Source organism: Schistocerca americana, chromosome 4 (assembly GCF_021461395.2).
Source record: "Schistocerca americana isolate TAMUIC-IGC-003095 chromosome 4, iqSchAmer2.1, whole genome shotgun sequence".
Lineage (NCBI taxonomy): Eukaryota > Metazoa > Arthropoda > Insecta > Orthoptera > Acrididae > Schistocerca > Schistocerca americana.
Window position 1 is genome coordinate 258,732,086 of NC_060122.1, and position 27,593 is coordinate 258,759,678.

General features: G+C 42.5%; 1 protein-coding gene across 1 annotated transcript in view; it reads right to left on the bottom strand.

The window, feature by feature from the left end:
• The window catches only part of LOC124613390, an 84,587-nt gene that overhangs the window by 8,244 nt on the left and 48,750 nt on the right, over positions 1 to 27,593 (bottom strand). The window contains exon 4 of the mRNA XM_047142093.1: positions 9,391 to 9,643. Within this exon, the coding sequence (XP_046998049.1) occupies positions 9,391 to 9,643 (253 nt within the window). The remainder of the gene's footprint in view (positions 1 to 9,390; positions 9,644 to 27,593) is intronic.

The following is a 27,593-nucleotide window of genomic DNA, read 5'->3' on the forward strand; positions in this document are numbered from 1 at the left end:
GAGACCCACAAGACTGGGCGCTGTGAAATAAAAGGGAGATGAATATCATTGATTTCCAGGCTTCTATGCCCTGGTTACACTGATTCTGAAAATTATACGGAAAATGTAGTCGCAAAATTACGAAGTTTACCTCAAGTAAACATGTAGAGAAAATGTGATTATTAGGTAATAATATAGAGAAATTCGCTGCTGACGCGAAGGCAAAGCTATTTGTCATCCCACAAAAAGTGTGTAGAAAACGAATTAGTCAGGTTTCATGCAAACAATACTTTATCATTTCGAGTGAACAAGAGAGTCGCTTGTGCAGTCAATGAATGCACATTCGTGTACAACAATGCCGGAGATTTTTGTCAGCGGATTACTGTTTCCGCAGCTTTACCTCTGCCTTCAGGAACATAAAAGTTAATAGAACTCTCTGCAGGCCAGTCCATTACAGGGACGTGATTGTAGTGTAACCACTCCGCCACAGGCTGTGCAATATGAACAAGTGGTCGATCGTGCTGAAAGATGCAATCGCCATCCCAGAATTGCTCTTCAGCAGTGGGAAGCAAGAAGATTCTTAAAACATCAATGTAGGCCTGTGCTGCGATAGTGAGACGGAAAACAACAACGGGTGCAAGCCCCCTTCGTGAAAAACACGACCACACCATAACACCACCGCCTCCGAATTTTACTGTTGGCACTACACATGATGGCAGATCACGTTCACTGGGAATTCGCCATACCCACACTCTACCGTCGGTTCGCCACATTTTGTACCGTGATTCATCACTTCACAACGTTTTCCGACTTTTCAAGTGTCCAATGTTTACGCTTCTTACACCAAGCGAGGCGTCGTTTGGCTTTTAACGGCGCGATGTGTGGCATATGAGCAGCCTCTCGATCATGAAATCCTACTTTTCTCACCTCCCACCTAGCTGTCATAGTACTTGCAGTAGATCCTGAGGCAGTTTGGAATTTCTGTGTGATGGTCTGGATAGACGTCTGCATATTGCACGTTACGAATCTCTTCAACTGTCGGCGATCTCTGTCAGTCAACAGACGAGGTCGGCCTGTACGTTTTTGTGGTATACGTGTCTCTTCATGTTTCCACTTCACTATCACGTCGGAAACATCGGATCTAGGGATGTTCAGGAGTGTGGAAATCTCGCGTACAGATGTATGACATAAGTGACACCGAAACACATGACCACGTTTGAAGTCCGTGAGTTCCGCGGAGCTCTCCATTCTGCTGCCTCACGATGTCTAATGACTACTGAGGTCGCTGATATGGAGTACCTGGCAATAGGTGGCAGCACAATGCACATAATATTTAAAACGTATGTTTTTGAGGTGTCCGGATACTTTTGATCACATAGTGTATATCTCAGAGATTCTGAGTATAAGCCTCCGAAATTCGGTCACGAAAAAGTATGGTGCTGATTATCTGTGCGACCCTACAAATTCAGGCATGTCTCTGCGTCAAACACTGTTCATTTGTAGTACTCTAAACTGAGCAGCAAAATTGGTGGTATTTTGAACTTCGTCGCTGTATTTGGGATAACTATATAATCGTCTTCGATTGCTGTTGTTGATGTGGGTAACGGCTACTATCGTCGTTACAGAACCGTTATTTTACATAATAGGACTAGTACAGTTTTTACCTTGTTGCCTCGGCAGTGAGGGGTAACATCGATAGAAATTTATTCAGCACAGTATTTATGCAAATTTCAAGCTCGCAGTTATTTGTTATGCTCATGAGTCCTCATGTAGCATATGTGCAACTCCCAACTTTTACTTTCTTGTAGATCAAGCAAATGACTAAACTTTCTGTGCCTGACTATAGCTTGTACTTAAAACCACGTACTTTCTGTGCACCACTTGTTTTCGATCTATAAGCTCCCGGCAGATTTCAGCACTTGTTTGATATAAGCTGTTTATCGCAGTGTCAACATGGATTCAAGAAATAAAGGTGTGTTCTCATAGTGTTTTGTAAATTTGAACTAGTTTATGTTTACAGTATGGTCTATACTAATATAGCCTATGCTACCGAATAAGACCTTTACTTCTTCTGAACAGTATGGCGATACATTTTTTCGATGTAGCACTAGATCAGGTTTCGGCAACCAGCTATATTTTCACATCCACAAAAAAGAATGCAAGCGAAAGACGTGAGTGAACAAATGTGAATATGATGACAGTACCGAGGCATTTCCAATAAGGGAACGCCCCAGAACACACAGCCTGTGCCATCGACAAGTGCAAGGATATTCCAGTGCATGCACATACCTGAGATGACGAAAAAAGCCGAGAAAAGTCATTGCAGATGTGATTTGCGTTGACGTAGGGATCTCACAAAAAGGTACTGTTTTCTGCAAACACAAAAATTGGCAGAATGGACCATACACGTAGGGAATTTAAAAAGGACTATTTACTTGCCATAGTTTTGTAATCGACGTGGCACAGTGTGTAAAAGTGGCTGGGAATAATTTTCAATCTTACATCCTAAACCCTTCTTACCATTCGCAGAAAATAATTCATTGCTTTTGGATCACTCTTGGCCCAGAAATAACGACTGTTAATATAATTCGGAGTGAACCCGAAACTAGTAGTGCGATACAGCCTCTCTTTAAAAAAATTTCAAAACTGTAAAGCATTTTTCAGAAAATTTTTTGTCAGTAAAATTTCCTACAGCTCTTTGACATTGGAGATTTATCAGCAGGACAATATTGTGAAACTCCAGTCATTTCTGCACTGTCAGTTCGCATGACCACATTTTATGAATTTGACCAAGTATGCTTGATGTGCAGCACAATATGCAGATCAGCCCCCACGACCGTTTCTTACTCCTTTCCAGTAGTAACTTCTGTGAATCACCTGAATGCATCAATTTTTTTTTAAATCGGCTGTGCCTAGCGGAAGGAGTATGCTTGTTTTCTTCTTCCAATAGACATTTCGCGTTTTCGTGACGAATACAGGGAAAAAGGAACTATTTAACTGTCAGCAAATTATACGTTATTCAGAAATTATCATAAAAATTGTTCTACAGTAAATGTTATAAAATATTTAACGTCAAGAAATTAAAATCCACACTGTTGAAAGTCGTCTTTAATGTAACATTATGCACTGCCTTTATTTTGTTTCCTCTGCTAGTCATTTGCATGAGAATTGCATCAGCAACAGTTTAGCTGTCGATATGGACTGCAAGTTATTCAAATAAATAATGATCTGAGGTATTTTCGGTATGGTTTAAGTATTTAAAATTCACTCGTATGCACTTTGGACTTGGCGATAATCGGCACTGCCGGTACGACCTCTTGTCTCGGCTGCGTCTGCTTATTCACGGATTCGCGCGCTAGTGCTGCACAAACCGCTGTTATAAGCTGTTCGTTGTGTGGCAAAAGAGAGTAGCTCTAAGATTAAAAGAAAAATACTTACAGTGACCCTTAGCACCTAAAATTTTTACAATGCATTTCTCTCGGTGTATTCTTCTCGCGTGAAAAACTTCAATTTGGGTTTCGACTTGTTGGACTGGACCATTCCCTTGTCAGTCATACAGTCCCACGACAACCGTTGTCCCAGCAAGCACCTGCCGTTGCCAGGCCTTCAAAGCCACCGCTAGAATACTGTCCTCTTGCGCTAGGGCTCAATTTAACGTAGCTTGGTATTAGTATATTTATTTGAATGCTGTGATACTGTATGTTTTCGTTCCTTACCTTTGCAGAAGCTATTCTGTTTCTTGTTACTGTTGATTGTTGTATGTTGTGTGATATTCAATATTGTCACAATTAAATTCGTGAAATGTTGTGAGGGGAAACACCCGACAGCGCTCTCTAGGCTAGGGGATGGCTATCCGAGAGTGGTCGTTAGGAATGGTTTGCACATTACGTGCCTACTTCGAGAAAGTTAAAAACGTGACGGAGGCCTCCTTCTCTTGGCTAGGAAGGTGAGCAAAGGAACAACAGTACCTCTGAGTGTAGACGAAAACCTGTTGTGAACGTTAACAAGGGAATAAGAAGCTGGACTTTCTGGTGGAACGAAGTATGGATAACCGGATTACGAACTCATGTTTATGGCTATTATCATAGAAATAAATACCTTACACTCAGCAAATGAATGCTCACTGTCAAAACAGAGCAGTTCCTTGTTCAGAGCTGTCACACATAGTTGTTTACAATTTTGTACGACCTGAATTACCACTATGGACATTTTTTTGGGCTTGAGAGCAAAAAATGTAGATGGGTTGCTGATCAGAGAATAACAGGTTAATTACAAACATTCCGATCTGTCCTTGTAATCAAAGCAAACGGACAACCGCTTATTTTTTGACAGAAGAGGTGGAAAATTAAGCATCATATTTAACGAAATTGTATCGTCTTGGAAATGACAGAGTCCCTGTGTGATGCAAGTGAAACTATGATTTATATGTTCACTGATCTTCAATAATAAAATCGTTTCCCGCTTATCAAAAATTCGGTAAAGCTGTCAGGAATTATATTTTCGTAAACATTTCGTATACTGTCTTCATAATTTGTTGACGCAAATAACACTTAAATCATGAAGCAGAGCAGCTCTTCGAGGACACAGATTTGTGAACACTGCCTTTGTGCAATGAATAGTTGGCGAGTTTGAGCGAGCTGAATGAAACGTATGATTACGAGTGCGTTCCGCGCTTCCATGTGTTCCTGCCGAGGCGTCAGTCCTAAAGTAATTATGAAGAGAGTAGAGAACTGTTTTATTCCAATTACAAATTTATTTCCGTTTAATATTTCAAATGTTTTAATTACTACCAGCTATTAAAAAAGAAAAGGGTCTCTACGTGACAATTTTCATTTTCGTGAGATTTTGTTCAAAGTAACCTCATCAATTTACAATGAAGTTAGTAAATTTCTTCCGGTATAAAAAGAATGAGCAGCTGAATGCGTTCATATCAGCCACAGTTTGCATATTCTTCATGTGTTATACTAAACTTGTCAGGTCTAATTCAGATGCACCTCTGCATAGTCTATTAAGTTCTACAACTTCGAGTTCCGCACTAATGTTTACAATGCCTCAGTCACATATTCCACTGCATCCATCCTTTCTTCTTACTCCTGGAACTATAAACGAAAGGATGTGTCTGTGTGCAGCTACAAGCTATGTGTGCATAACTGAGAGAGTTTTTTTTGGCCGACTTTAATAGATAGTTGGTGAGTAAATAAGACTTTCTGTTTCCCTTGGTCGGACCATTTGTGTGGTCACTTCCGTTGTAGGGATAAACCCCGGTATCTTTAGGGCTACTCTTCACAGTTTGCTGGGAGTTTGGTAAGTTTAGTTGTTTGTAAGAGCTGATCCTCTATAGGTTAGTAAATATTTGAATTTGTGTAAGTTTCAAGTGTAGCTGAAACCGTAACTCTTTCCTCTTACAGCTTTATAGTCTATTCGTTTATGACGAGTTTTATTTTTACATCGCGAGTGACGAATACTTAAAAGTTGAAGTGATTTCATAATCTGTTCTTTGATTCATCTAATGGAAGTCTGATGAATGGGTAACGACTGTGTTTAGTCAATTTCTAATTTTGTTAACTGCCGAGTGCTTGTGCATTATACGATACCGCTGTGATTTTTCCACTGATTTTTCAATCCGTTTTATTACATTCTTTTTATTTTTCGGCACTTGTTAGTTCAATACCACTATGTTAGCGCCCATGCTTAGGAGCCTTCAGCTTTCACATCTTGTTGACCTTTTTCGATAAATTCAATGCAGATTTAATCCGTTCGTCCTGAAATTCCTATCTGTTAGGTACTTACTTTCGTTTCGTTACCACCACGTGCTTGTGCTCTTGATTAAGAGCCTTTTATCCTGCAGCTTCCATAATCTACTTCTTACAGTGTTCATTTAAATTAAATGTGATTAATAGCTCATGGTTTGATCTTCGTTCGTGTATTTCAACGGTAAATTTACATATTCATTCCGTGTGTTAAAATCGATGGACTGGCGTCTCTTTACTATCCACGTTTGGCCATAGTTGAAGGCCTTTGTGCAAACCTCATCAACTGCATGTGGGTATTTTGTGCCTGTATGGTTAGCCATGATTTGATGTTTCAGCTCCATAAACTACGAATTTAGTAGCGGAGTGAGATACGTCCACATCTGACGCAGGGCGCAACTTACAGCACTTCCATGCACAATAATTGAATACAGGTCATTGTTTCTCATGAATTCTGAAATATTTACATTAGCTCAAGACTCGACAGGTTGGATCTTACGCTATTAAAGGCGTGGCATTAACTCCCAAACCAGCACCAAGACTACTCAAGCTGCTGCCACAGCCTTATTTAATACTGCAACCTTTTACACATATCATAGCGAATTTTTTATATGGTGACGCTGGAGGATTATGCTCTTCCCAGAGAATTTTCTGAAAAGGAGTTAGGTTTTCATAGGCTGCATGAGTGTATTAATTACTTAATATTTGTCCTCAGTACTTGGATAACTTCTACGTGGCTTTAAGCAATGACCGGTGTGGAAACACGGTTGTTGTGGTTTCTGCATTGTTTCTCTCGTTTTTTATTTTGTATGTGAGTGTATTTTTGTGTTATTTAGGATCCAGTAGTACAATCTTATGACTTTGTGGCAATTTGCATGTAGATAATTTCATGTATGTGTATCATAATTAATTTTCATTACAATTTGTGTGTTGAGAAATTAATGTATACGTGCTTGATCGCTTAAGTTTGTTGTAATCTGTGTGTAAGGTACTGCAATATTTGTGTTAGTTTGATGTCGGACCTTGCTTATGTCAAGCAGTGTTCTTGTGGTGCATGCAAAATTATTCCTTTGTAGACAAATTCTTTAGTAAAAAATGGATACGCACAGCCTTTACAAAGGTAATTATAGATGGAACAAAACCGAGAATAGTGCGCCATCAGAGAAAGTTATGAATAGAGAATCAGAAAATATGTGGATTGTAAGATGTTTCTGTTTCTTAGACAGATATCGAATCGAACGAATTGTTCAATGTTCTGGATTTTTAGTGGTGCTACGTTTGGACGTTTCCACTGCTATGTTTTGAGGAACGAGGATACGCAGAGTGGCTGCAAAATTCTTGCAGAAACTGATAACAGCATTGTAACGAACCAGGAACAGTGTTTACCGGATCGGGCACAGTTTATGTTAAGATTTGAGGAACTAATGGTTAAGAACAAATCACGAGTTGAGAGTTTAGCGGCACAGATGACTGAGAACAACGAGCATTTGGGGGCGCAGATGAGGGCACCTAACGAGCACATGTCCGTGGCCAACGCATGGATTATTGAGGTACAGGGCGAGTTGCGAAATCTGTCAGTAAGCCTTATCGTCGCTGAACTTGGGCCAAGGTTTGAGCGTATAGAGCAGCGGCTTTACATAACAGAGGCCACTCAGGTACACGTGAACAAGGAGCGACCATCTTGAACAGGATTTCCAGCCACTTAGATACACGTGTGAGCATGTGCCCAAGGGGATGTTAACCTTGGTGGAGAGCTCGAGGGCAGATGGCAATACGTTCGCGAGTGCAAAGATCAGAGGCAACAGTGCGGCAATTCACTCACTTGAAGAGCGTCTTTAACAGCCAAAACTAGATTGTGAGGAGGAAAATTTGAAAGTTAAGCTGGATGTCGCTAAGCTTGCGGAGAACGTGAATAATCTTAATGCATGTGCGAGTAGTGAACGAACCTCGCTGGCAGCAGAAAGTGAAAGGAAGTGCGGTCCTTTTTGAAATCTCAACAAGGGCAGTATGAGATTAATAATCAGCAAAAGAGATTACGGTAGATTTACAAGAGCTCTTGTATCAGTTTGAGCATCGGTTCAGTAGTAATGAAGCAATGATTATTTATTATAAAAATACTAAGCGAAGTAATGATGACAGTGACTCGGGGCTTGAGGACGAATTTGACCTTAGGCGCGAGATTGGTAATGCGTGCGAGTGAGGAAAATGTGGGAATTCTTGTGGGCGTTCTCCGAGAGGGTAGGCGCGCAACTTTATAAGCATTTCCTCTCAGTGAGACGATTCAGAGCTAATATGTACGGGATTCAACCCCGGTCGTTGGTGGTCTAATTTCACTTTTCTTTGCCTCCCATATGGACCATTTCACAAAAAATTGAATTTGTCTCTGGATATCTAAAGGGACAACTTCTGCTACAAATGGAATCAATTGCTCGCTTATTGGTGTGAATACCGGGCATTGCAATGTTGTCAAACCAAAATCAGTCCAGTTTTTGGAGTCCAGCGTGCGTGTTTGAACGCATGGTTCTGTGCAATCAGTGTACACCAGCATAATTTATCCGCATATGTATTGCGAAGCTGCAGCTGCAAATTCGGCACTTACTTCTAGCCAGTAGGTGCAAGAACGACGTACAAACATTTGTAACCCTACAGCATGCTCTGGAGTATATCGCAGATGAATGCACATCGAACGGTGGGCAGGTCACACAAACTCATTACAGCGCACATCCGCGTGCTAACAGTCGCGGACAGTGGACAAATAGAATGAAAGACTGCTATAATCAGCATAGACGATCGACGTCAGCCGTACCGAAACAACTGGCGCCATCATGGTGGCGATGATCGGAATAGGAAAGCAGGAAAGTACAGGCGTGATGACGGGAATGCACCGAATGAAGCTCGGAATACTTACGGCAATGATGACCGTTTCCATAATGAGAGTGGTGACAATCATAACAAGAATATTATTCCGGGACCTGCCATTGAGATTCGATCGGTTAACTCTGCCATAATTAGCCAAACGCCAGATTGCGTACACCACAACGAAGGCTTTCTGATTCGTAGGGCTTTGTGGCAAAACGAGATATGATAAGAATCTGCAATTTACTGTTTCTTGCAAGGTTAAATTGAAAAACGACTTTCCTAAAATCCATTTCCTAATACAACGCATTTTTCAGTCGTGTTGAGAACGCTACATCAGCTGTGTAGTGTTTGCCTTTTCTTAGTAGATTTTGTCTTTCAGCACTTCCCACAGGTAGAAGTAAGCAATAAAAATTGCACGCATATAATAAGGAATGTTCTATTCGAATTAGTCTATAATATAAACTCCTAAAATATTTGATAGTCTTTCTGAAACACACTGTATAGAGAAAATTAAGAACGTTGATGTAAATAGATCATATAATTACTTTCAGTACTCACTTCACGCTAACTCTGGCCAAATAAGCTTTAAACCCTCTTTTCTGGAGAAATAACAATCTTTGCCGCTAATAATAGTATAATACAAAGCGTGAGTACACACAGCTACCATCTTCCATCTCACATTTATATTAGCGCCTAAAAACCATAAGACAGTCAGTGTTGTTTCTTGGCACGCGAATGAAATGTGTGTGTTTTAATAATGCCATCAGAAAGAAGCGTAATCACTATGTCTTTACTGACTTACCCTGACCTCGATGCCACAAGTTTCGAATACGTGTTTGGCTGTACCGATGATGGGTCCTTGGTCTTTCATGCGAGCCGACAGATCGTAGAAGATGGTTAAATTTTGGAGCTTGAATGACCCCCTGATGTAGGTGATGCCATGCATTTCGTTGAGTTGATATTCTCTTGGCTCAAATGCAATCCTATCAAGACTCATTATGAAGCCATAGCGGAACATCATTTTGCCTTCGAGCTTAATACCGTAGACAGTTCGACTGAAAAGATAAAATATGAGTCAGGAAATATCGAAATGTTTTTCGAAAACTTAGAGTTTAGCAAAAACTATGTGCAAACGAAATATTTACTACTCTTAAAATACAACGTAGCCAAATAAACTGTATTTCCTGTAGATTAAAGGCTTCATTACAGCTTACACTGCTCTTTTTGTGAACATCAAAATTATATTCTAACGGTATGGGTTGTTAGTCGATCGTATAATATCTAAGTACCTGCCTTAAAATTTTTTTGTATTACGCTTCTTCTTACTGTTCTGCTGCAAATTTTCCCCTTAAGATCAAGGATGTTGCACGTTTATTTCGCGTGTGGATACTCTGGTAAATTGATCAATATAAAGTACATGACATTGGTTGTGACTTTAGAAAAAATAAACTAAAAAGTTAGAGCTCATAGACTGCCGTTCTTTCAGCGTAAGACTCATGAATTTGTGGTGGCGAGCTGAAAAGTGATGTCTCAGAATTTTCTATACGTTGCTCAAAATTGATGAGAGGGATTACATGTCACGCATACTTCTGCTATATAAATGTAAGATGGTGCGCTTATTTCTACATCTGAAGGAGAATGTCTATGCAAATTTCGCGCCAGTCGCATTAGAGTGTTGCTAACAGCTTCACTGTGCTTAATATTCGATGTAATGGTCGTGAACGTTAATTAGCTTTATCGAACATGGTGAGCTGATGTCAGTCAAGAATGCCTAGAATGCCTTTAAGGCGATAGGGATGTCACTATTAACACTTCATTGAGTTTGGACAAGGTCGTGCAACTGAGCTACGAGAAGCTGAATGATCCAACTGCCATATTGCAAAAAAAGCTTGGCAGGAACATAGCCATCGTACATTACTGCATGCAGTGGTTGTCACGAGAATGTTCGGTCGGAAGAAGACAGGGCTCCGGCACTACCGAGAGAGAAGACCATCGTGTTTGGCATATGCCTCTGGTACGTCGTACTGCACCTGCAGCAGCGATTGGAGCGGCAGGCGGCAGCAGCAGTCAGCACCACAGTGACACAACGAACAGTTACAAATCGGTTACTTCAAGGGCAGCTCCGAGCCAGTAGCCCCGTAGCGTGCAGTCCACTGACCCAAAACCACCGACGTTTGGGACTTCTTCAGTGCTGTCATCGGAGGACAGGGTGGAGGTCTCTTGTGTATTGTGATCAAACCTGGTTCTGTCTGGGTGCCAGTGATGGCCATGTGTTGGTTAGAAGGAGGTCATTTGAAAGCCTGCAGTCACCCTGTCTGCGTGCCGGACATGCTAGCCCTTTATCAGCTGCGGGCCGGGGTGGCCGAGGGGTTCTAGGCGCTACAGTCTGGAACCGTGCGGCCGCTACGGTCGCAGGATCCAATCCTGACTCGGGCATGGATGTGTGTGATGTCCTTAGCTTAGTTACGTTTAAGTAGTTCTAAGTTCTATCGGACTGATGACCTCAGAAGTTAAGTCCCATAGTGCTCAGAACCATTTGAACCTTTACCAGCTGTTACGGTCTGGGGTGCGATTTGGTATGACAGCAGGAGCACAAGAATGGCTATCCCCTACAGCCTGACTGTAAATCTGTACATGTCTTGTGATTCTATCTCTTGACCTGCTATTCATGAAGAGCATTCCAGGGGGTGTTTTCCAACAGAATAACGCTCGTCGACATACCACTGTTGTAACCCGACATGCCCTGCAGAGTGTCGACATGTTGGCTTGACCTGCTCGATCACCAGTTCTGTCAACAATCGAGAACATATTTGCATATCAGGCGACAACTCCAACATCGCCCACTAACTGCATTAACTGTCCCTACATTGGTCGACCATGTTCAGTAGGCATGGAACTCCAATCCAAAAACTGACATCCGGCACCTGTCCAACACGAAGCATGAAAGTTTTTGCATGCTTGCATTCGACATTTTGGTGATTACACTAGCTATTAATGTACCAGCATTTCACATTTGCAATAGCTTATCTCGCGCTTACATTAACCTATGGTCTTGCAATGTTTATCAATTTTCAACGTGTATTCCGGAAATCTTATTACTCGACATTAATTATTTTTTGTTGCTGCGATTTTATTTCCGTCATTGTATGTCAGTGCGTTAGAAACAGCGTGCTATAATCTACTTTCTAGCCGCATGAAACCTGTCTTAAACTGAAATCGATAGAAGAATGAAAGTTTTGTACAGTCAGCGCTCCGCTGCACTGAGACATGTGTAACAATACGACACTGTCATCGATCAGCCTCCATACAGTCCCGATTTGGTCCCACCCAAATCTTAAAGAACACCTTCGAGGACTTCACTTTGATAATGATGAAGTGGCGCAAGCAGAGATCGGGATATGAATCCATCCACAAAGTCATTCCACTGTGTCCATATCAGCGAACCGGTTTCTCGATGGAAAGAAATGTGTTCGTCCGCAGGGTAAATAGTTCAAATGGCTCTAAGCACTATGGGACTTAACACCTGAGGCTATCAGTCCCCTAGACTTAGAACTACTTAAACCTAACTAACCTAAGGACATCACACACATCCATGCCCGAGGCAGGATTCGAACCTGCGACTGTAGCAGCAGCGCGGTTCCGGACAGAAGCGCCTAGAACCGCGCGGCCACAACGGCCGGCTTCCACAGGGTGACTATCTTCGGAAATATACAGGTAGACACAAAGAATAAAGTTAATGTAGTTGGTTTTGTTTAAAAAGCTTTAAGGTTTTCCAGATAAATAATTCGAAGGCATTACTTTTCAGCAGATGAGAAAAGGTTACTATGTTAATGGCTCATGAAAAACGCTCCACCGTTACATGGATTTTGGAGGAAGAATGCTTACATAGATAATATTATTGTGCTTTTGTTATAGAGACTGGAATTGTTATCTTGTAACTCTGAGAAAGACTTCTCTTTACGGATGTAAAGATTAAAGTACTATTCCCCTAATCAAAGCATAAGTCTTCGCGTATTATAATCCTACATTATTGGTACAATATCTTAACTCTTTCTTTAAATTTCTGTCCCGTTTAAACAACGACGTTATCCTCAGCGCCTCGCATTGAAAAGCATCAAATTTAGAAAAAAATAATGATCTTACACACAGAAGTGACAAGAGTTAGGGAATACCTCCTGATATCGTGTAGAAAGTTCTTTTGCGGCGGCGTAATACAGCACACGACGTGGCATGGTCTCAAAATGTCGTTGGAAGTCCACTGCAGAAATATTGAGCCATTCTGCTACACAACCGTCTATAATTGCGAAAGCGTTGGCGCAGTAGTATTTTGTGCACCAGATGACTTCTCGATTGCGTCGCATAAATCTTCGATGAGATCCGTGTCGGGCGGTCTGGGTGGCCTAATCATTTACTCTAACTGTCAACATGTTTTTCAAACCAGTCGTGAACAACTGTGACACGGTGGCATGTAAAACTCCATGGTTATTTCGGAACATGAAGTCAATGAATGACTGAAAATAATCTCCAAGTAGCCGAATAGAACAATTTCCAGTCAACGAACGGTTCAGATGGATCAAAGCACCCGGTGCATTTCACGTACACACTTAGCTCACACCGTTATGAAGCCACAACCAACTTACACAATGATCTGTTGACGACGTCGGCACATGGCTTCATGGGATCTACCAACACTCATGCACTATGATCAGTTCTTACCAACTGAAATCGAGCTTCATCTGACAAGGCCACGATTTTCTAGTCGTCTAGGGTCCAAACGATGTGGTTACGAGCTCAGGAAAGGTTTTTCAGGTGAGTCATGCTATTAGCAATGGTACTCGTGTCCTTCTGCTGTCACAACCCATTAACGCCATATTTCTGGGCGGTGTCCTAATGAATACGTTCGTCGTACGTCCCACATTGATTTCTGCGGTTATGTCACGCGGTCTTATGTCTGTTAGCACTGACAGCTCTATGCATACGTCACTGCTCCAGGTCGTTAATAGAAGGTCGTCGGCCATTGCATTGGCTGTGGTGAGAGGTAATGCCTGAAATTAGATATTCTCGTCACATTCTTGACACTGTGGTTCTCGGAATACTGATGAGCCGTAGTGTGAAGCAGTCATCCTCCGTTTCTGGCGGTGGCGCCGCTGTGGCAATCGCAGCTTTGGTGTCTCCGTCTGGTGGAAAAGGGAAAAGGTAGCCTGCTCACGTGCAATTAAGGGGCCCTATGAGCTCGCTAGGCGGTGAGTCTGGTGAGTTGGTGAGCCGGGTCAGTGTGGGCCAATCAGTTTCTGTTTGTCGTCTGGAGTGCTAGTATGTGTTAGGCCGCCAGTCTGCTCGAGTTGGCGGTTAGATCGATCGTTTGGTCGGTCGCGCACTAAGACACAAGATGACTTGTCCGTCTTGAGCGTCGGCGCATTTGAGGTCGCCACGTGAGTCCAGTGGGCCGCGCCGTATAGCGAGGGGTAGTGGTTTCGCGGCGCCGTGAGACGGGAGATGGGCGCGCCTTCCTGCGTCCGTTGAAGGGCTGGCAGCGGACGGTTCGGGAGAGCGTTTTGGGGGTGCTGCGCCAGGTCTTCGCCAGACATCGCAGTTTATTAGAAGTTAAGTGATTCATGATGTTGTTTCATTTACCTGTTAATTTCTACTTCTTTTCTTGGTCAGTCTCTCGTCCCCAGCTTGTTCGTCTGTCTCTCGTTCGCATTTGTTAGGCAGTGAGTGTCTGTGTGTCTGTCTGTCGGTGTGCCATTCGTTAATAGCTGCCTCTGTCATGTTTGTCGGATTCGGTGTTAAAGAATTTATTGCTTGAAGTGTAACGGCCGAATTCCTGAAATATGTTTTTATCTTGCCTATCATATTGAGAGGGCGGTATATGTGCAATGTTGAACATGTTTGTATATTTTATGTAAGACTGCATTTGATGGGTTGTTATTTAAATCGTCATTTTAGTATATAAAGTTGCCACCCTTCCACCGTAACAGTTTTTTTTAATTCAAATTGCATCTTCAGTGGCAAGTTAATTTTTTAATGTTAGTGTTTTGTACCATTTCCATCCCTCCTACGGGGTGCACAGTTTATGTGCTTGTATGAGTTATTAAAATTTTTAGTTTAAAGTAATCTGGTTTGTTGCAGAGTAATCTTTCAGAGGTTGTGAGCGGTCGCGACTACGGCCGTGTCAAAAGGGAGCGGCAAGGTTCTCAACCCTAAAGCTCATAGTGTCAAAATTTGTTCTTTCTGCCTCTGAATAAATTGTAACTTGATGTTTAGAGGGTGTTTTCTGATCATAATTTTAAATCTGTTTAAAAAATAAGGGCTTTTAGGAATAAAATTTCCATTTTTTTAAATAAATTTAATTTGTTTTCATCAGTTACCCACTGTCAGCTACTTCCACGCTCACATAGTGTGATTAAATTTGTTAATGTTCTTGATGAATCGCTAGTAAATAGAGTACATTTTTATGAAAAGGTTTTGAAAGTAAATTCACGGTTCAACTGAATTCCCTTATGGTTTCCAAAGTGCAACATCCCATGCATCTAGGTCCAACTACCATTTCGCGTTCAAAGCTTTTTAACTTCCGTCGTGCTTATATAATTGCGTTGGAAAATTTTTCGCATAAATCACCTGAGTCCAAATGATTGCTCCACCAATTTTCTGCCCTTTCCAACTTGTGTATGTGATACTACTACCATCTGTACACGGGCATATCGCTATCCCATGACTTTTGTCGCCTCAGCTTACCTGAACTCATATTTAAAAATATTTATGAAGGTGCGAAAATACCGTATACATTATGTACACATGAAGTAAGTTTACAACTTAACAAGTGCAGTCATCGCCAGCAGTATAGTTAATACATACACTATGTGGTCAAAAGTATCCGGGCGCCTGGCTGAAAATGACTTACAAGTTCGTGGCGCCCTCCGTCAGTAATGCTGGAATTCAATATGGTGTTGGCCCAACCTTAGCCTTGATAACAGCTTCCACTCTCGCAGGCACACGTTCAGTCAGGTGTTGGAAGGTTTCTTGGCGAATGGCAGCCCATTGTTTACTTAGTGCTGCACTGTGGAAAGGTATCGATGTTGGTCGGTGAGGCCTGTCACGAAATCGGCGTTCCAAAACATTCCAAAGGTGTTCTTTAGGATTCAGGTCAGACTCTGTGCAGACTAGTACATTACAGTTACTGTCGTGTAACTACTCCGCCACAGGCCGTGCCACGCAAAACAACAAGGGGCGCAAGCCCCCTCTGTGAAAAACACAGCCACACCGTAACACCACCGACCAAGTTTTCTGTTGCCACTACACTCGCTGGCAGAGGACGTTCACCGGGTATTCGCGATACTCACACCTTTCCTTTGTATCGCCACATAGCGTACCGTGATTCATCACTCCACACAACGTTTTTCCACTGCTCAATCGTCCGATGTTTACGCTCATTTCACTAAGCGAGGCGTCGTTTGGCATTTACCGGTGTGATGTGTGGCATATGAGCAGGCGCTCGGCCATGAAATCCAAGTTTTCTCACCTCCAGCCTAACTGTCATAGTACTTGAAGTGGATCCTAATGCATTTTGGAATTCCTGTGCCATGGTCTGGATAGATGTCTGCCCTATTACACATCACGACCCTCTTCAAATGTCGGCGGTCTCTGTCAGTCAACAGACGAGGTCGGCCTGTACGCTTTTCTGCTGAACGTGTCGCTTCACGTTTCTACTTCAATATCACATCGGAAACAGCGTACATAGGGATTTTTAGGAGTGTGGAAATGTCGCGTACGGTCGTATGACACAAGTGACTCCCAATCACCTGACCAGGCTTAAAGTCCGTGAGTTCCGCAGAGCGCTCCCATTCTGCTCTCTCACGATGTCTGAGTATTGAGGTCGCTTATATGGTGCACCTGTCAGTAGGTGGCAGTACAATGCACGTAATATGGAAAACTTACGTTTTTGCGGGCGTCCGGGTACTTTTGATCACATAGTGTACATAGAGCCGTGTTGTAGGTAACGTCCTCGACCAGTAATGCCTATGCCGAAGGTTCCGCGTCCCATCCCAGTACTTGCTTTAGTTTTGAATAAATTTCATCAACTTGGTTGTCGAATGCTGCCGATAGAAGAAGCCACTTACAATCTACGAAAATCCATTTTTTAAATGGTAGAAGAGCCTACAATAGAGGGCACCATTTTTCCCTTGATGTGAGAAACGGCCCAAAAAGGCGGATGAACCAGCGATGATCGTAGTCAGGAGGAATCAGAAGACAGTGGAAACCCATAGATTAGCAACAAACAATGAGAATCCACAGGGCATGTTGTCTGTAATTGAGAATGAGTCATGATGATCTTCCACAGGCAAGAGATTCCATATTAGTCTTCCATTCCGTCTCCAGGAGGAAACTGCCAAAGTGGAGATAATTGCAAGAAAAATATTAAATAACAACGAAGTAATTAACATTCAATGAGTCTTAACGTGGAAAATCAGAAGTCTGAATGTGGTAGTGAAGTTAGAAAATCTGAATCGGTCTAGATATAGCGCGTATCAGTTAATTTAAACGAAAAGAAAACAAAATTCTCTGGTTGGACTAATAAAGGGTAATATCAACAATAGGAAATAGTGTTGTACTAGTATTGAAGCAGGAAATCAGCGCAGAAGGCGAGTTACTGTGAGCATAACAGCGATAGTAATACTCTATTCAGAATTATCAGCTATAGAGGCCGATGTCACAAGAGGAGAAAATGATAGAGGAACTACATTAGCATAACGAATGTGTTTGCAGCAGGATGGAAGACCTAAACCAGAGGCTCATAACGATTCTGCGACTGTATCGCATGCAGATTTCTCGACCTCCACTTTTGGATACAGGAGTGTAGAGCTCTCCTTAATAGGTCAGGTGTGCACTACACGCAGGAAGTGACTACTAGGGTAGCGGAGTACGTGTGGCGTGGACATGGTGCTTTTTTAGGTTGCAGAAACCCTCCCAATTAAAGACGACTTGCCTTATAAATTAGCCACAACGTCCTCAGAGAACACTTGTCGTTGCAGATCAGAGATAGAAAGGGTTAACTGTTTTTAGGAAAGTGGAGGAGCATTAGTATCGCTTACTGAAGGTTCTAACGGAAGGATAGTATTAGGAACAGAAGTTGGTTGAAACTAGACGTTAATGACAACGAAATTCTAAGTTCAGATTGGAATATTTATCGTAAGGATAGATTACTCGGCAATAGTAGCGGCGTGTTTACTGCAGTAAAGAACGCGATAAAATCTTGCTAGTTTATTACGAATTTCGAGTGTGAATTGGTGTGGATGAAGTTAAGTATCAAATATCAGTCAAAAACGATAATCGGATGCTTTTATAGACCGCCTGGTAAGAAGCTCTAATGGTAGAGTGCTTCAGACATAACTTGCAGAATATCGTTAGTAATATTCCTCATGATCTACATCTACATCTACATTTATACTCCGCAAGCCACCCAACGGTGTGTGACGGAGGACACTTTACGTGCCACTGTCATTACCTCCCTTTCCTGTTCCAGTCGCGTATGGTTCGCGGGAAGAACGACTGTCTGAAAGCCTTCGTGCGCGCTCTAATCTCTCTAATTTTACATTCGTGATCTCCTCGGGAGGTATAAGTAGGGGGAAGCAATATATTCGATACCTCATCCAGAAACGCACCCTCTCGAAACCTGGCGAGCAAGCTACACCGCGATTCAGAGCGCTTCTCTTGCAGAGTCTGCCACTTGAGTTTGTTAAACATCTCCGTAACGCTATCACGGTTACCAAATAACCCTGTGACGAAACGCGCCGCTCTTCTTTGGATCTTCTCTATCTCCTCCGTGAACCCGATATAGTACGAATCCCACACTGATGAGCAATATTCAGGTATAGGTCGAACGAGTGTTTTGTAAGCCACCTCCTTTGTTGATGGACTACATTTTCTAAGGACTCTCCCAATGAATCTCAACCTGGTACCCGCCTTACCAACAATTAATTTTATATGATCATTCCACTTCAAATCGTTCCGCATGCATACTCCCAGATATTTTACAGAAGTAACTGCTACCAGTGTTTGTTCCGCTATCATATAATCATACAATAAAGAATCCTTCCTTCTATGTATTCGCAATACATTACATTCGTCTATGTTAAGGGTCAGTTGCCACTCCCTGCACCAAGTGCCTATCCTCTGCAGATCTTCCAGCATTTCGCTACAATTTTCTAATGCTGCAACTTCTCTGTATACTACAGCATCATCCGCGAAAAGCCGCATGGAACTACCGACACTATCTACTAGGTCATTTATATATATTGTGAAAAGCAACGGTCCCGTAACACTCCCCTGTGGCACGCCAGAGGTTACTTTAACGTCTGTAGACGTCTCTCCATTGATAACAACATACTGTGTTCTGTTTGCTAAAACTCTTCAATCCAGCCACACAGCTGGTCTGATATTCCGTAGGCTCGCTCTTTGTTTATCAGGCGACAGTGCGGAACTGTATCGAACGCCTTCCGGAAGTCAAGAAAAATAGCATCTACCTGGGAGCCTGTATCTAAAATTTTCTGGGTCTCATGAACAAATAAAGCGAGCTGGGTCTCACACGATCGCTGTTTCCGGAATCCATGTTGATTCCTACATAGTAGATTCTGGGTTTCCAAAAACGTCATGATACTCGAGCAAAAAACATGGTCTAAAATTCTACAACAGATCGACGTCAGAGATATAGGTCTATAGTTTTGCGCATCTGCTCGACGATCCTTCTTGAAGACTGGGACTACCTGTGCTCTTTTCCAGTGATTTGGAACCTTCCGTTCCTCTAGAGACTTGCGGTACACGGCTGTTAGAAGGGGGGGGCAAGTTCTTTCGCGTACTCTGTGTAGAATCGAATTGGTATCCCGTCAGGTCCAGTGGACTTTCCTCTGTTGAGTGATTCCAGTTGCTTTTCTATTCCTTGGACACTTATTTCGATGTCAGCCATTTTTTCGTTTGTGCGAGGATTTAGAGAAGGAACTGCAGTGCGGTCTTCCTCTGTGAAACAGCTTTGGAAAAAGGTGTTTAGTATTTCAGCTTTACGCGTGTCATCCTCTGTTTCAATGCCATCATCATCCCGGAGTGTCTGGATATGCTGTTTCGAGCCACTTACTGATTTAACGTAAGACCAGAACTTCCTAGGATTTTCTGTCAAGTCGGTACATAGAATTTTACTTTCGAATTCACTGAACGCTTCACGCATAGCTTTCACATCGTTTAGCTTCTGTTTGTCTGAGAGGTTTTGGCTGCGTTTAAACTTGGAGTAAAGCTGTCTTTGCTTTCGCAGTAGTTTCCTAACTTTGTTGTTGTACCACGGTGGGTTTTTCCCGTCCCTCACAGTTTTACTCGGCACGTACCTGTCTAAAACGCATTTTACGATTGCCTTGAACTTTTTCCATAAACACTCAACATTGTCAGTGTCGGAACAGAAATTTTCGTTTTGAGCTGTTAGGTAGTCTGAAATCTGCCTTCTATTACTCTTGCTAAACAGATAAGCCTTCCTCCCTTTTTTTATATTCCTATTAACTTCCATATTCGGGGATGCTGCAACGGCCTTATGATCACTGATTCCCTGTTCTGCACATACAGAGTCGAAAAGTTCGGGTCTGTTTGTTATCAGTAGGTCCAAGATGTTATCTCCACGAGTCGGTTCTCTGTTTAATTGCTCGAGGTAATTTTAGGATAGTGCACTCAGTATAATGTCACTCGATGCTCTGTCCTTACCACCCGTTCTAAACATCTGAGTGTCCCAGTCTATATCTGGTAAATTGAAATCTCCACCTAAGACTATAACATGCTGAGAAAATTTATGTGAAATGTATTCCAAATTTTCTCTCAGTTGTTCTGCCACTAATGCTGCTGAGTCCGGAGGTCGGTAAAAGGAGCCAATTATTAACCTAGCTCGGTTGTTGAGTGTAACTTCCACCCATAATAATTCACAGGAACTATCCACTTCTACTTCACTACAGGATAAACTACCACTAACAGCGACGAACACTCCACCACCGGTTGCATGCAATCTATCCTTCCTAAACACCGTCTGTACCTTTGTAAAAATTTCGGCAGAATTTATCTCTGGCTTCAGCCAGCTTTCTGTACCTATAACGATTTCAGCTTCGGTGCTTTCTATCAGCGCTTGAAGTTCCGGTACTTTACCAACGCAGCTTCGACAGTTTACAATTACAATACCGATTCCTGCTTGGTCCCCGCATGTGCTGACTTTGCCCCGCACCAGTTGAGGCTGTTGCCCTTTCTGTACTTGCCCAAGGCCATCTAACCTAAAAAAACCGCCCAGCCCACGCCACACAACCCCTGCTACCCGTGTAGCCGCTTGTTGCGTGTAGTGGACTCCTGACCTACCCAGCGGAACCCGAAACCCCACCACCCTATGGCTTTGTAATAGTGAGTGACTTCAACTTGCCAGGTATAGATTTGGAGTGTCACGCTATCAATACTGGTGCCAGCGACAAGAATTCGTGTGACATGGTTCTGGATGTCTTGTCCGGAAATTGAGCAGATAGTTAGAGAACCAACTCTTTTAACGTTCACAACATCTGGTGACACTGTATCCTTCTTTCTACCGCGTAGGCGCATCTGATGATAAGGCTTGAAGCCACGAAACTGGTCGTGTTTTAGCTCACAAAAATTTTACCAGCTGCAGGCGGAGTTCTTTCTAACATCACAACTCGTGAGGGTGACGTCTTACACCTCCTGGCAATAAACAGATCAGAACTTATTGAATCAGTTAATGTAGAGGAACGTATAAGTGATCATCAGGCAGTGATAGCTTGCATGACAACGGGTCTGACAAAGAATGTTTAGAAAAGTAGGAAGATATTTTTCCCTAGCAGTAGTGACAGCACACAAATTTCAGAGTATCTGAGCAGTCACTATCAAATGTTCGGTGATGACGAAGATGTTGAAAACAAATGGAAAAAATTTAAAGGAGACATCAGTACGACCCAGACAAATATGTTCGGAGTAACATGTTAAGGGATGGAAAAGACCCACCATGGTTTAATAAGACTACTTCGTAAACAAAGAGAACTCAATCTCAGATTCAAGAGAAGTAAAAACGTAGCTGACAAACAAAATCTGAACGAAAAGAAATTGGGCATAAGGAGAGCAATGAGAGAAGCGTTCAATGACTTTGGCCGATCTGAGTAAAAAACCTAAGAAGTTTTGACCGTATGTAAAATCAGTAAATCAGTAAGTGGGTCAAAATCATCTCTTCATTCACTCAGTGACCATACTGACACCGAAACGGAAGATGAGAGGGAGAAGGCCAAAACTTAAATTCGGTCTTCCGAAATTGTTTCACCACCGATGATTGTAACACTGTCCCTTCTTTCAGTAGTCGTACGAACGTCGGAATGGCAGATATTGAGATAAGCGATCGCGAAATAGAAAAAAGAAATTGCACTTCCTTAGTAGTGGAAAGGCGTCAGGAGCAGATGATATACCTATAAGATTCTACAAAGATTATCAGAAAGATCTTTCCCACTTTCTAGCAGTAATTTATCGTAGATCGCTTGAGCAACGAAGAGTACCTAGCGACTGGAAGAAAGCGTAGGTCATTCCCGTTTTTAAGGATGGCTGTAGGACAGATGCACACGATCATAGACGTACATCATTGACGTCAATCTGTTGTAGAATTGTGTAACATGTTTTATGCTCAGGAATTGTGACGTTCTTGGAGAAGGAAAATCTCATCTATAAAAATCAACATGCATTCCGCAAACAGATTCCTGCGAAACTCAGTTCGCTCTCTTCCCCCATCAGATACACAGCGCCGTAGGCAATGGCGCTCAGGTTGATGCCCTGTCTATTGACCTCAGAAAGGCATTTGATACCGTCCGGCACAGTCGTTTAGTGAAAGAAATTCGAGCTTAAAGTATCGGAGCAGCTTTGTGACTGTATTCAAGACTTCTCTGCAGACAGAACTCAACACGTCGCTCTTAACGAAACAAAATCGGCAGATAATTTCCGGTGCACCCTAAGGAAGTGTGATAGGACAGTTACTGTTTAAAATATATATAAATGATGTAGCAGAAAGCGTTGGGTGCTCTCTAAGGCAATTCGCAGATGATGCGGTTGTTTATAACAAAGTAACAACGCCAAGCGATAGTAAATTTGCAGAATGACGTTCAGAGGATTGTTGAATGATGCGGGCTCTGGCAGTATAAATGCAACATATTGCGCATACATAGGTAAAGAAATCCAGTGCTCTATAGCTACACTGTTGATGACAAACCCCTGGAAACAGTATCTGCCGTAAAATATCTAAGAGTAACTATCCACAGCGACCTTAAGTGGAATGACCACATAAAACCAAGATTGGGCAAAGCAGATGCCAGACTCAATTCATAGGAAAAATCCTAAGGAAATGTGTCTCATCCACGAAGAAAAAGACTTTTGAGGCCCTTGTTTGACCAATTCTTGAGTATTGTTCATTTATCTGGGATTGCGACCAGACAGGACCGATAGAAGAGATACAGAAGATCCAACGAAGAGGGAGGAGGAGGAGGATGTTAGTGTTTAACGTCCCGTCGACAACGAGGTCATTAGAGACGGAGCGCAAGCTCGGATGAGGGAAGGATGGGGAAGGAAATCGGCCGTGCCCTTTCGAAGGAACCATCCCGGCATTTGCGTGAAGCGATTTAGGGAAATCACGGAAAACCTAAATCAGGATGGCCAGAGACGGGATTGAACCGTCGTCCTCCCGAATGCGAGTCCAGTGTGCTAACCAACGAAGAGGGGGCCGCTGGATCGTTTAGCTGGGATGAGAGCATTGCGGGGATGCTCAACAAGCTTCATTGGCTGACGTCACAAGACAGGCTTTGTGCATCACAGAGGTTTTCTATTGAAGTTTTGAGAGAGTTCAAATGGCTCTGAGGACTATGGGACTTAACTTCTGAGGTCATCAGTCTCCTAGAACTTAGAACAACTTAAACCTAACCAACCTAAGGACAACACACACATCCATGCCCGAGGCTGGATTCGAACCTGCGACCGTAGCGGTCGCGCGGCTCCAGACTGTAGCGCCTAGAGCCGCTCGGCCACTACGGCTGGCTTTTGAAAGAATACTTTCCGGAAAAGGGTCGATCAACATATTGTTTCCCCCCACATAAGTCTCGCTTAAAGACCATAAGGAGAAAATTCGAGACATGAGAGCCAACACAGAGGCTTGCCGACAATCATTCTTCCCACGCGCTATTCGTCGGTGGAACAGGATTGGAGAGCTAAGTTAGTGGTACAAAAAGTACCCTCCACCACACACCATTAGTTGGCTTGCGCAGTATGATGTGGATGTAGATGTAGATTCAGCGCGCAAAGGGATCTGGAAATCTAATTATGGAAGTTTGGAATTTGTCGTAGAAGGTGTATAAAACAGAGTTACGAGAGAATACGGTCTCGTTACTAGGAATGAGAGACGAGAAAGACTAGTATAGCTCTGCAACAAATTTCAGCTGATGATAGCGAACACAGTAATAAAAAATCTCAAGAAAATTGTGGAGACTAGAGACCATCCCAACTACATTATGTCATCGTCAGACAGAGATCTCGAAACCAGGGACTGGATTGTAAAACTTACCTAGCAGCAAATATTGACTCAGATCACTGTTTATTAATAATAATTACGCTAAAGTTTAAGAGAATGATCCGGCACAGTTAATGTGGAAAGAAGTAGGACACTGAAGTACTGAGAATGATGATGAACGTTTGAATTTCTCTAAGGTTGTAGATATATAACAATATGAAAATCAGTGGTTCAATTGAAAAGGAATGGACATCTCTAAAAAGGGAAATCACTGAGCTTTCGATGCAAGGAAGTAACTGGTACAAGGAGCTAACTGGCAAGAATGCATGGGTTCCAGAAGAATTCAATTTATCGATAAAACATTTTGAGGGAAAGACAGAAATTCAGCAATATAATGGATTGGTGAATAAGTTCGTAGCATTTATCCACAAGTTCACAAAAAACAGCGAACACATAACAGAGAATTTGGCCATTAATAACATGTCTGCCAACTTTGTGGTAAATTTTCGATACCGCGACTGTAGGAGCTACGTGCTCTTCAGGTGAAGAACTCGTCTATCTTTGTTCGCAGGGCATTTTCATCCGAAATCCCCTTGAAGGCTGTTCGATAGAGAGTGGAAAAGGTGAAAATCTGAGTGCGCTAGATCAGATGAATAAGATGTGAGCGGAATGATCTCCCAACTCCTGTAGTGGTTTTTATCAGTCTAGCAGAGTGCGGGCGGGCGTTATCAGGGAGTAGCATCACTTTACGTACTCTTCCTGGTCGTTTTTCTTGAACTGCGTCTGCAGGACGACTCAGTTGTTGACAGTAAATGTCAGCATTGATGGTTACCTCTCAGGGAAGCAGTTTGTAGTACACCCCACCGTCGCAGTTCCATCAGATGCGTAACATTATATTTTTGAGATGCGCGCAAGTCTATGTACCGGGAATTGCTGCTTTGTTTGGTCCCAAACATTACTTTCACTCCTTATGTTAGCATAATGACACCATTTCTCGTAATCACTAATGAGAAACGTTAAGAATGGTCGGTGTTGTACATGAACCAACTAAAGGTAAGCAAGCAGAGGTCTACATCTGTCCACTCGCTGGTTTTTTGATTTTGGATTATAACATGCGGTATCAATAAACGTGATTTTTTGACACTCCCCGTTGCATGCAAATGTCGCACGATGGTGTAATGATCACAGTTCATCACATGTGCCAGTTCTCGAGCACAGTGACGTCGATCATTGTGGTTTAATGCGTTTAAACGATCTTCATGAAACTCCCAAGGTCTTCCTGAACGTGGAGATTCACTATTGTCAAAACCATCTTCCTTAAAAGGAGAAAACCATTTCTTGCGGTGCTCTGCCCAATAGCATTATCCCCATACACGATGAAAATGTTTCTGGCTACCTTTGCTGCTTTCACGCCTCTATAAAACTCATACAGAAGAATATGTCGCCGGCCGAGCGGTTCTAGGCGCTTCCGTCCGGAGCCGAACGACTGCTGCGGCCACAGGTTCTAAACCTGCCTTGGGCATGGATGTGAGTGATGTCCTTAAGTTAGTTAAGTTTAAGTAGTTCTAAGTTCTAGGGGACTGATGACCTCTGATGTTAAGTCCCATAAAGTCATTTGAAACATTTTTTGGAGAATATGTCGGAAATGTTTCGATTTCTGCACTTGGCACTCCGTTTCCTAGCCCCCCTCCACTATCCCCAAATGAAAAAAAGACAATATATTAACTCAAGTAATAACAGTGAACTACAAATAAAAATCGAAGAAAAACCAAACTAAACTATATACCAACATGCAAAATGAAAACGCCACGAACCTATGCACGAATACAGTACACTGAAAAGCCAAAACATCACGCCCACCTGCTTACGGTGCTGAAAATCGGAACGGAGTTTAATGGCGACTCTATGTGGCATGGGCAAAACATCTGTCCATTATAGGATAGGTTGTAAGAATGGCTCAGAGTACAGTAAATCGATCAACCATGTGAGTTTAGATTCGTGCAGGGACGCCAAACGACGTTGGTCACAGTTTCAAAACTTTACTGGTGCTGTGGATATAGGAAAAAGCGTCTGTAATCGTGCGCCTGGCGGACATGAAACTCGAGTCAGTGAAAAAGACGTTAAAAAGACCAAGAATGTCCAAGCAATATTGTCATGCAATCTCAGATTTTTAGCTGTGGAGATAAAGTATGAAATGTCGGGTGAGGAGGGAAGTAGATCCAAATGACACGGACAGCTTTCTAGAGCAGAAGAAATATTGGTTGAGTTGGAGGATTAGGACTCAACCTCCCGTAGATGACGGGCCACTGGGCAGGTGACCCGAGCTCTGTCTGAAAAGAACTGGGCACGGAACATGGGTCGCACTTGGGGAAAAAAAAATTACAAAAACAAAGAAAATCACTGCAATATTTGCGTCACACGATTTGGGGAAACTCTGGAAAACTTAAATTTTAATAACCAATTAATGATTCAAATTAGGCCCCTCCTGAATGAGAGTCGGAAAATTTTTGGATTTCTTCATACTATAGAGCGTTTCAAAACTTTGTCTGGTGCATATACTTAATTCTGTGAGGCAATATGAAAATATGGACGTATGGATATGAACATTGATGAGCATCAAGAACGTGTTTCCACATACCACTGAACTCGATGTTCATGACGAAAAGAAAACGTAACACAAAAATTGTGACATACCAATACAACAAATGAATTGCAGAATTTTTGTGGGGTGTATTGATATGCAGTACTTTAGATACAGCATTTATAAAACCTCAGTGACTGATAACCAGAAACATAACTTTAAACAGAAAGTTGCTATTTTGTTTATTACACTTGACTGGTTTCGGTTAAATTACGTAAGACATTGCATGTCGATGATGAGGTGGTAGCATCAGCAATATTCATGAAATATCACATTATATTCAACAAATCAGGTGTGAAAATGTAAACAATTACACTACCAGAAAAATAATTAGTACACCTGGAAAGGGACGTCGTTTTTGATTCGATGGCGGCATGTGCTATCTGGGGGATAGTACATGAACTGATAATGTTTTCAAGGTCGCCCGCCACTAGAGACGTAGTGGCATAGCTACCACAGAGTCAGTTGCGCCTACCCTTTAATAAGGAATGATCACATCTAGCAGACTCATTGTTGTGCAAACGTGTGAAGCAAGCAGGCAATAATGCCACGGAGACGCAATCGTGCTTTCTACAGGCAACTGAGAGAATTTGAAAGGGGTCACTTGTGGCCTTGGTTGGTTGGTTGGTTGTTTTGGGGAAGGAGACCAGACAGCGAGGTCATCGGTCTCATAGGATTAGGGAAGGACGGGGAGGGAAGTCGGCCGTGCCCTTTGAAAGGAAACATCCCGTCGTTTACCTGGAGCGATTTAGGGAAATCAGGAAAACCTAAATGAGGATGGCCGGACGCGGGATTGAACAGTCGTCCT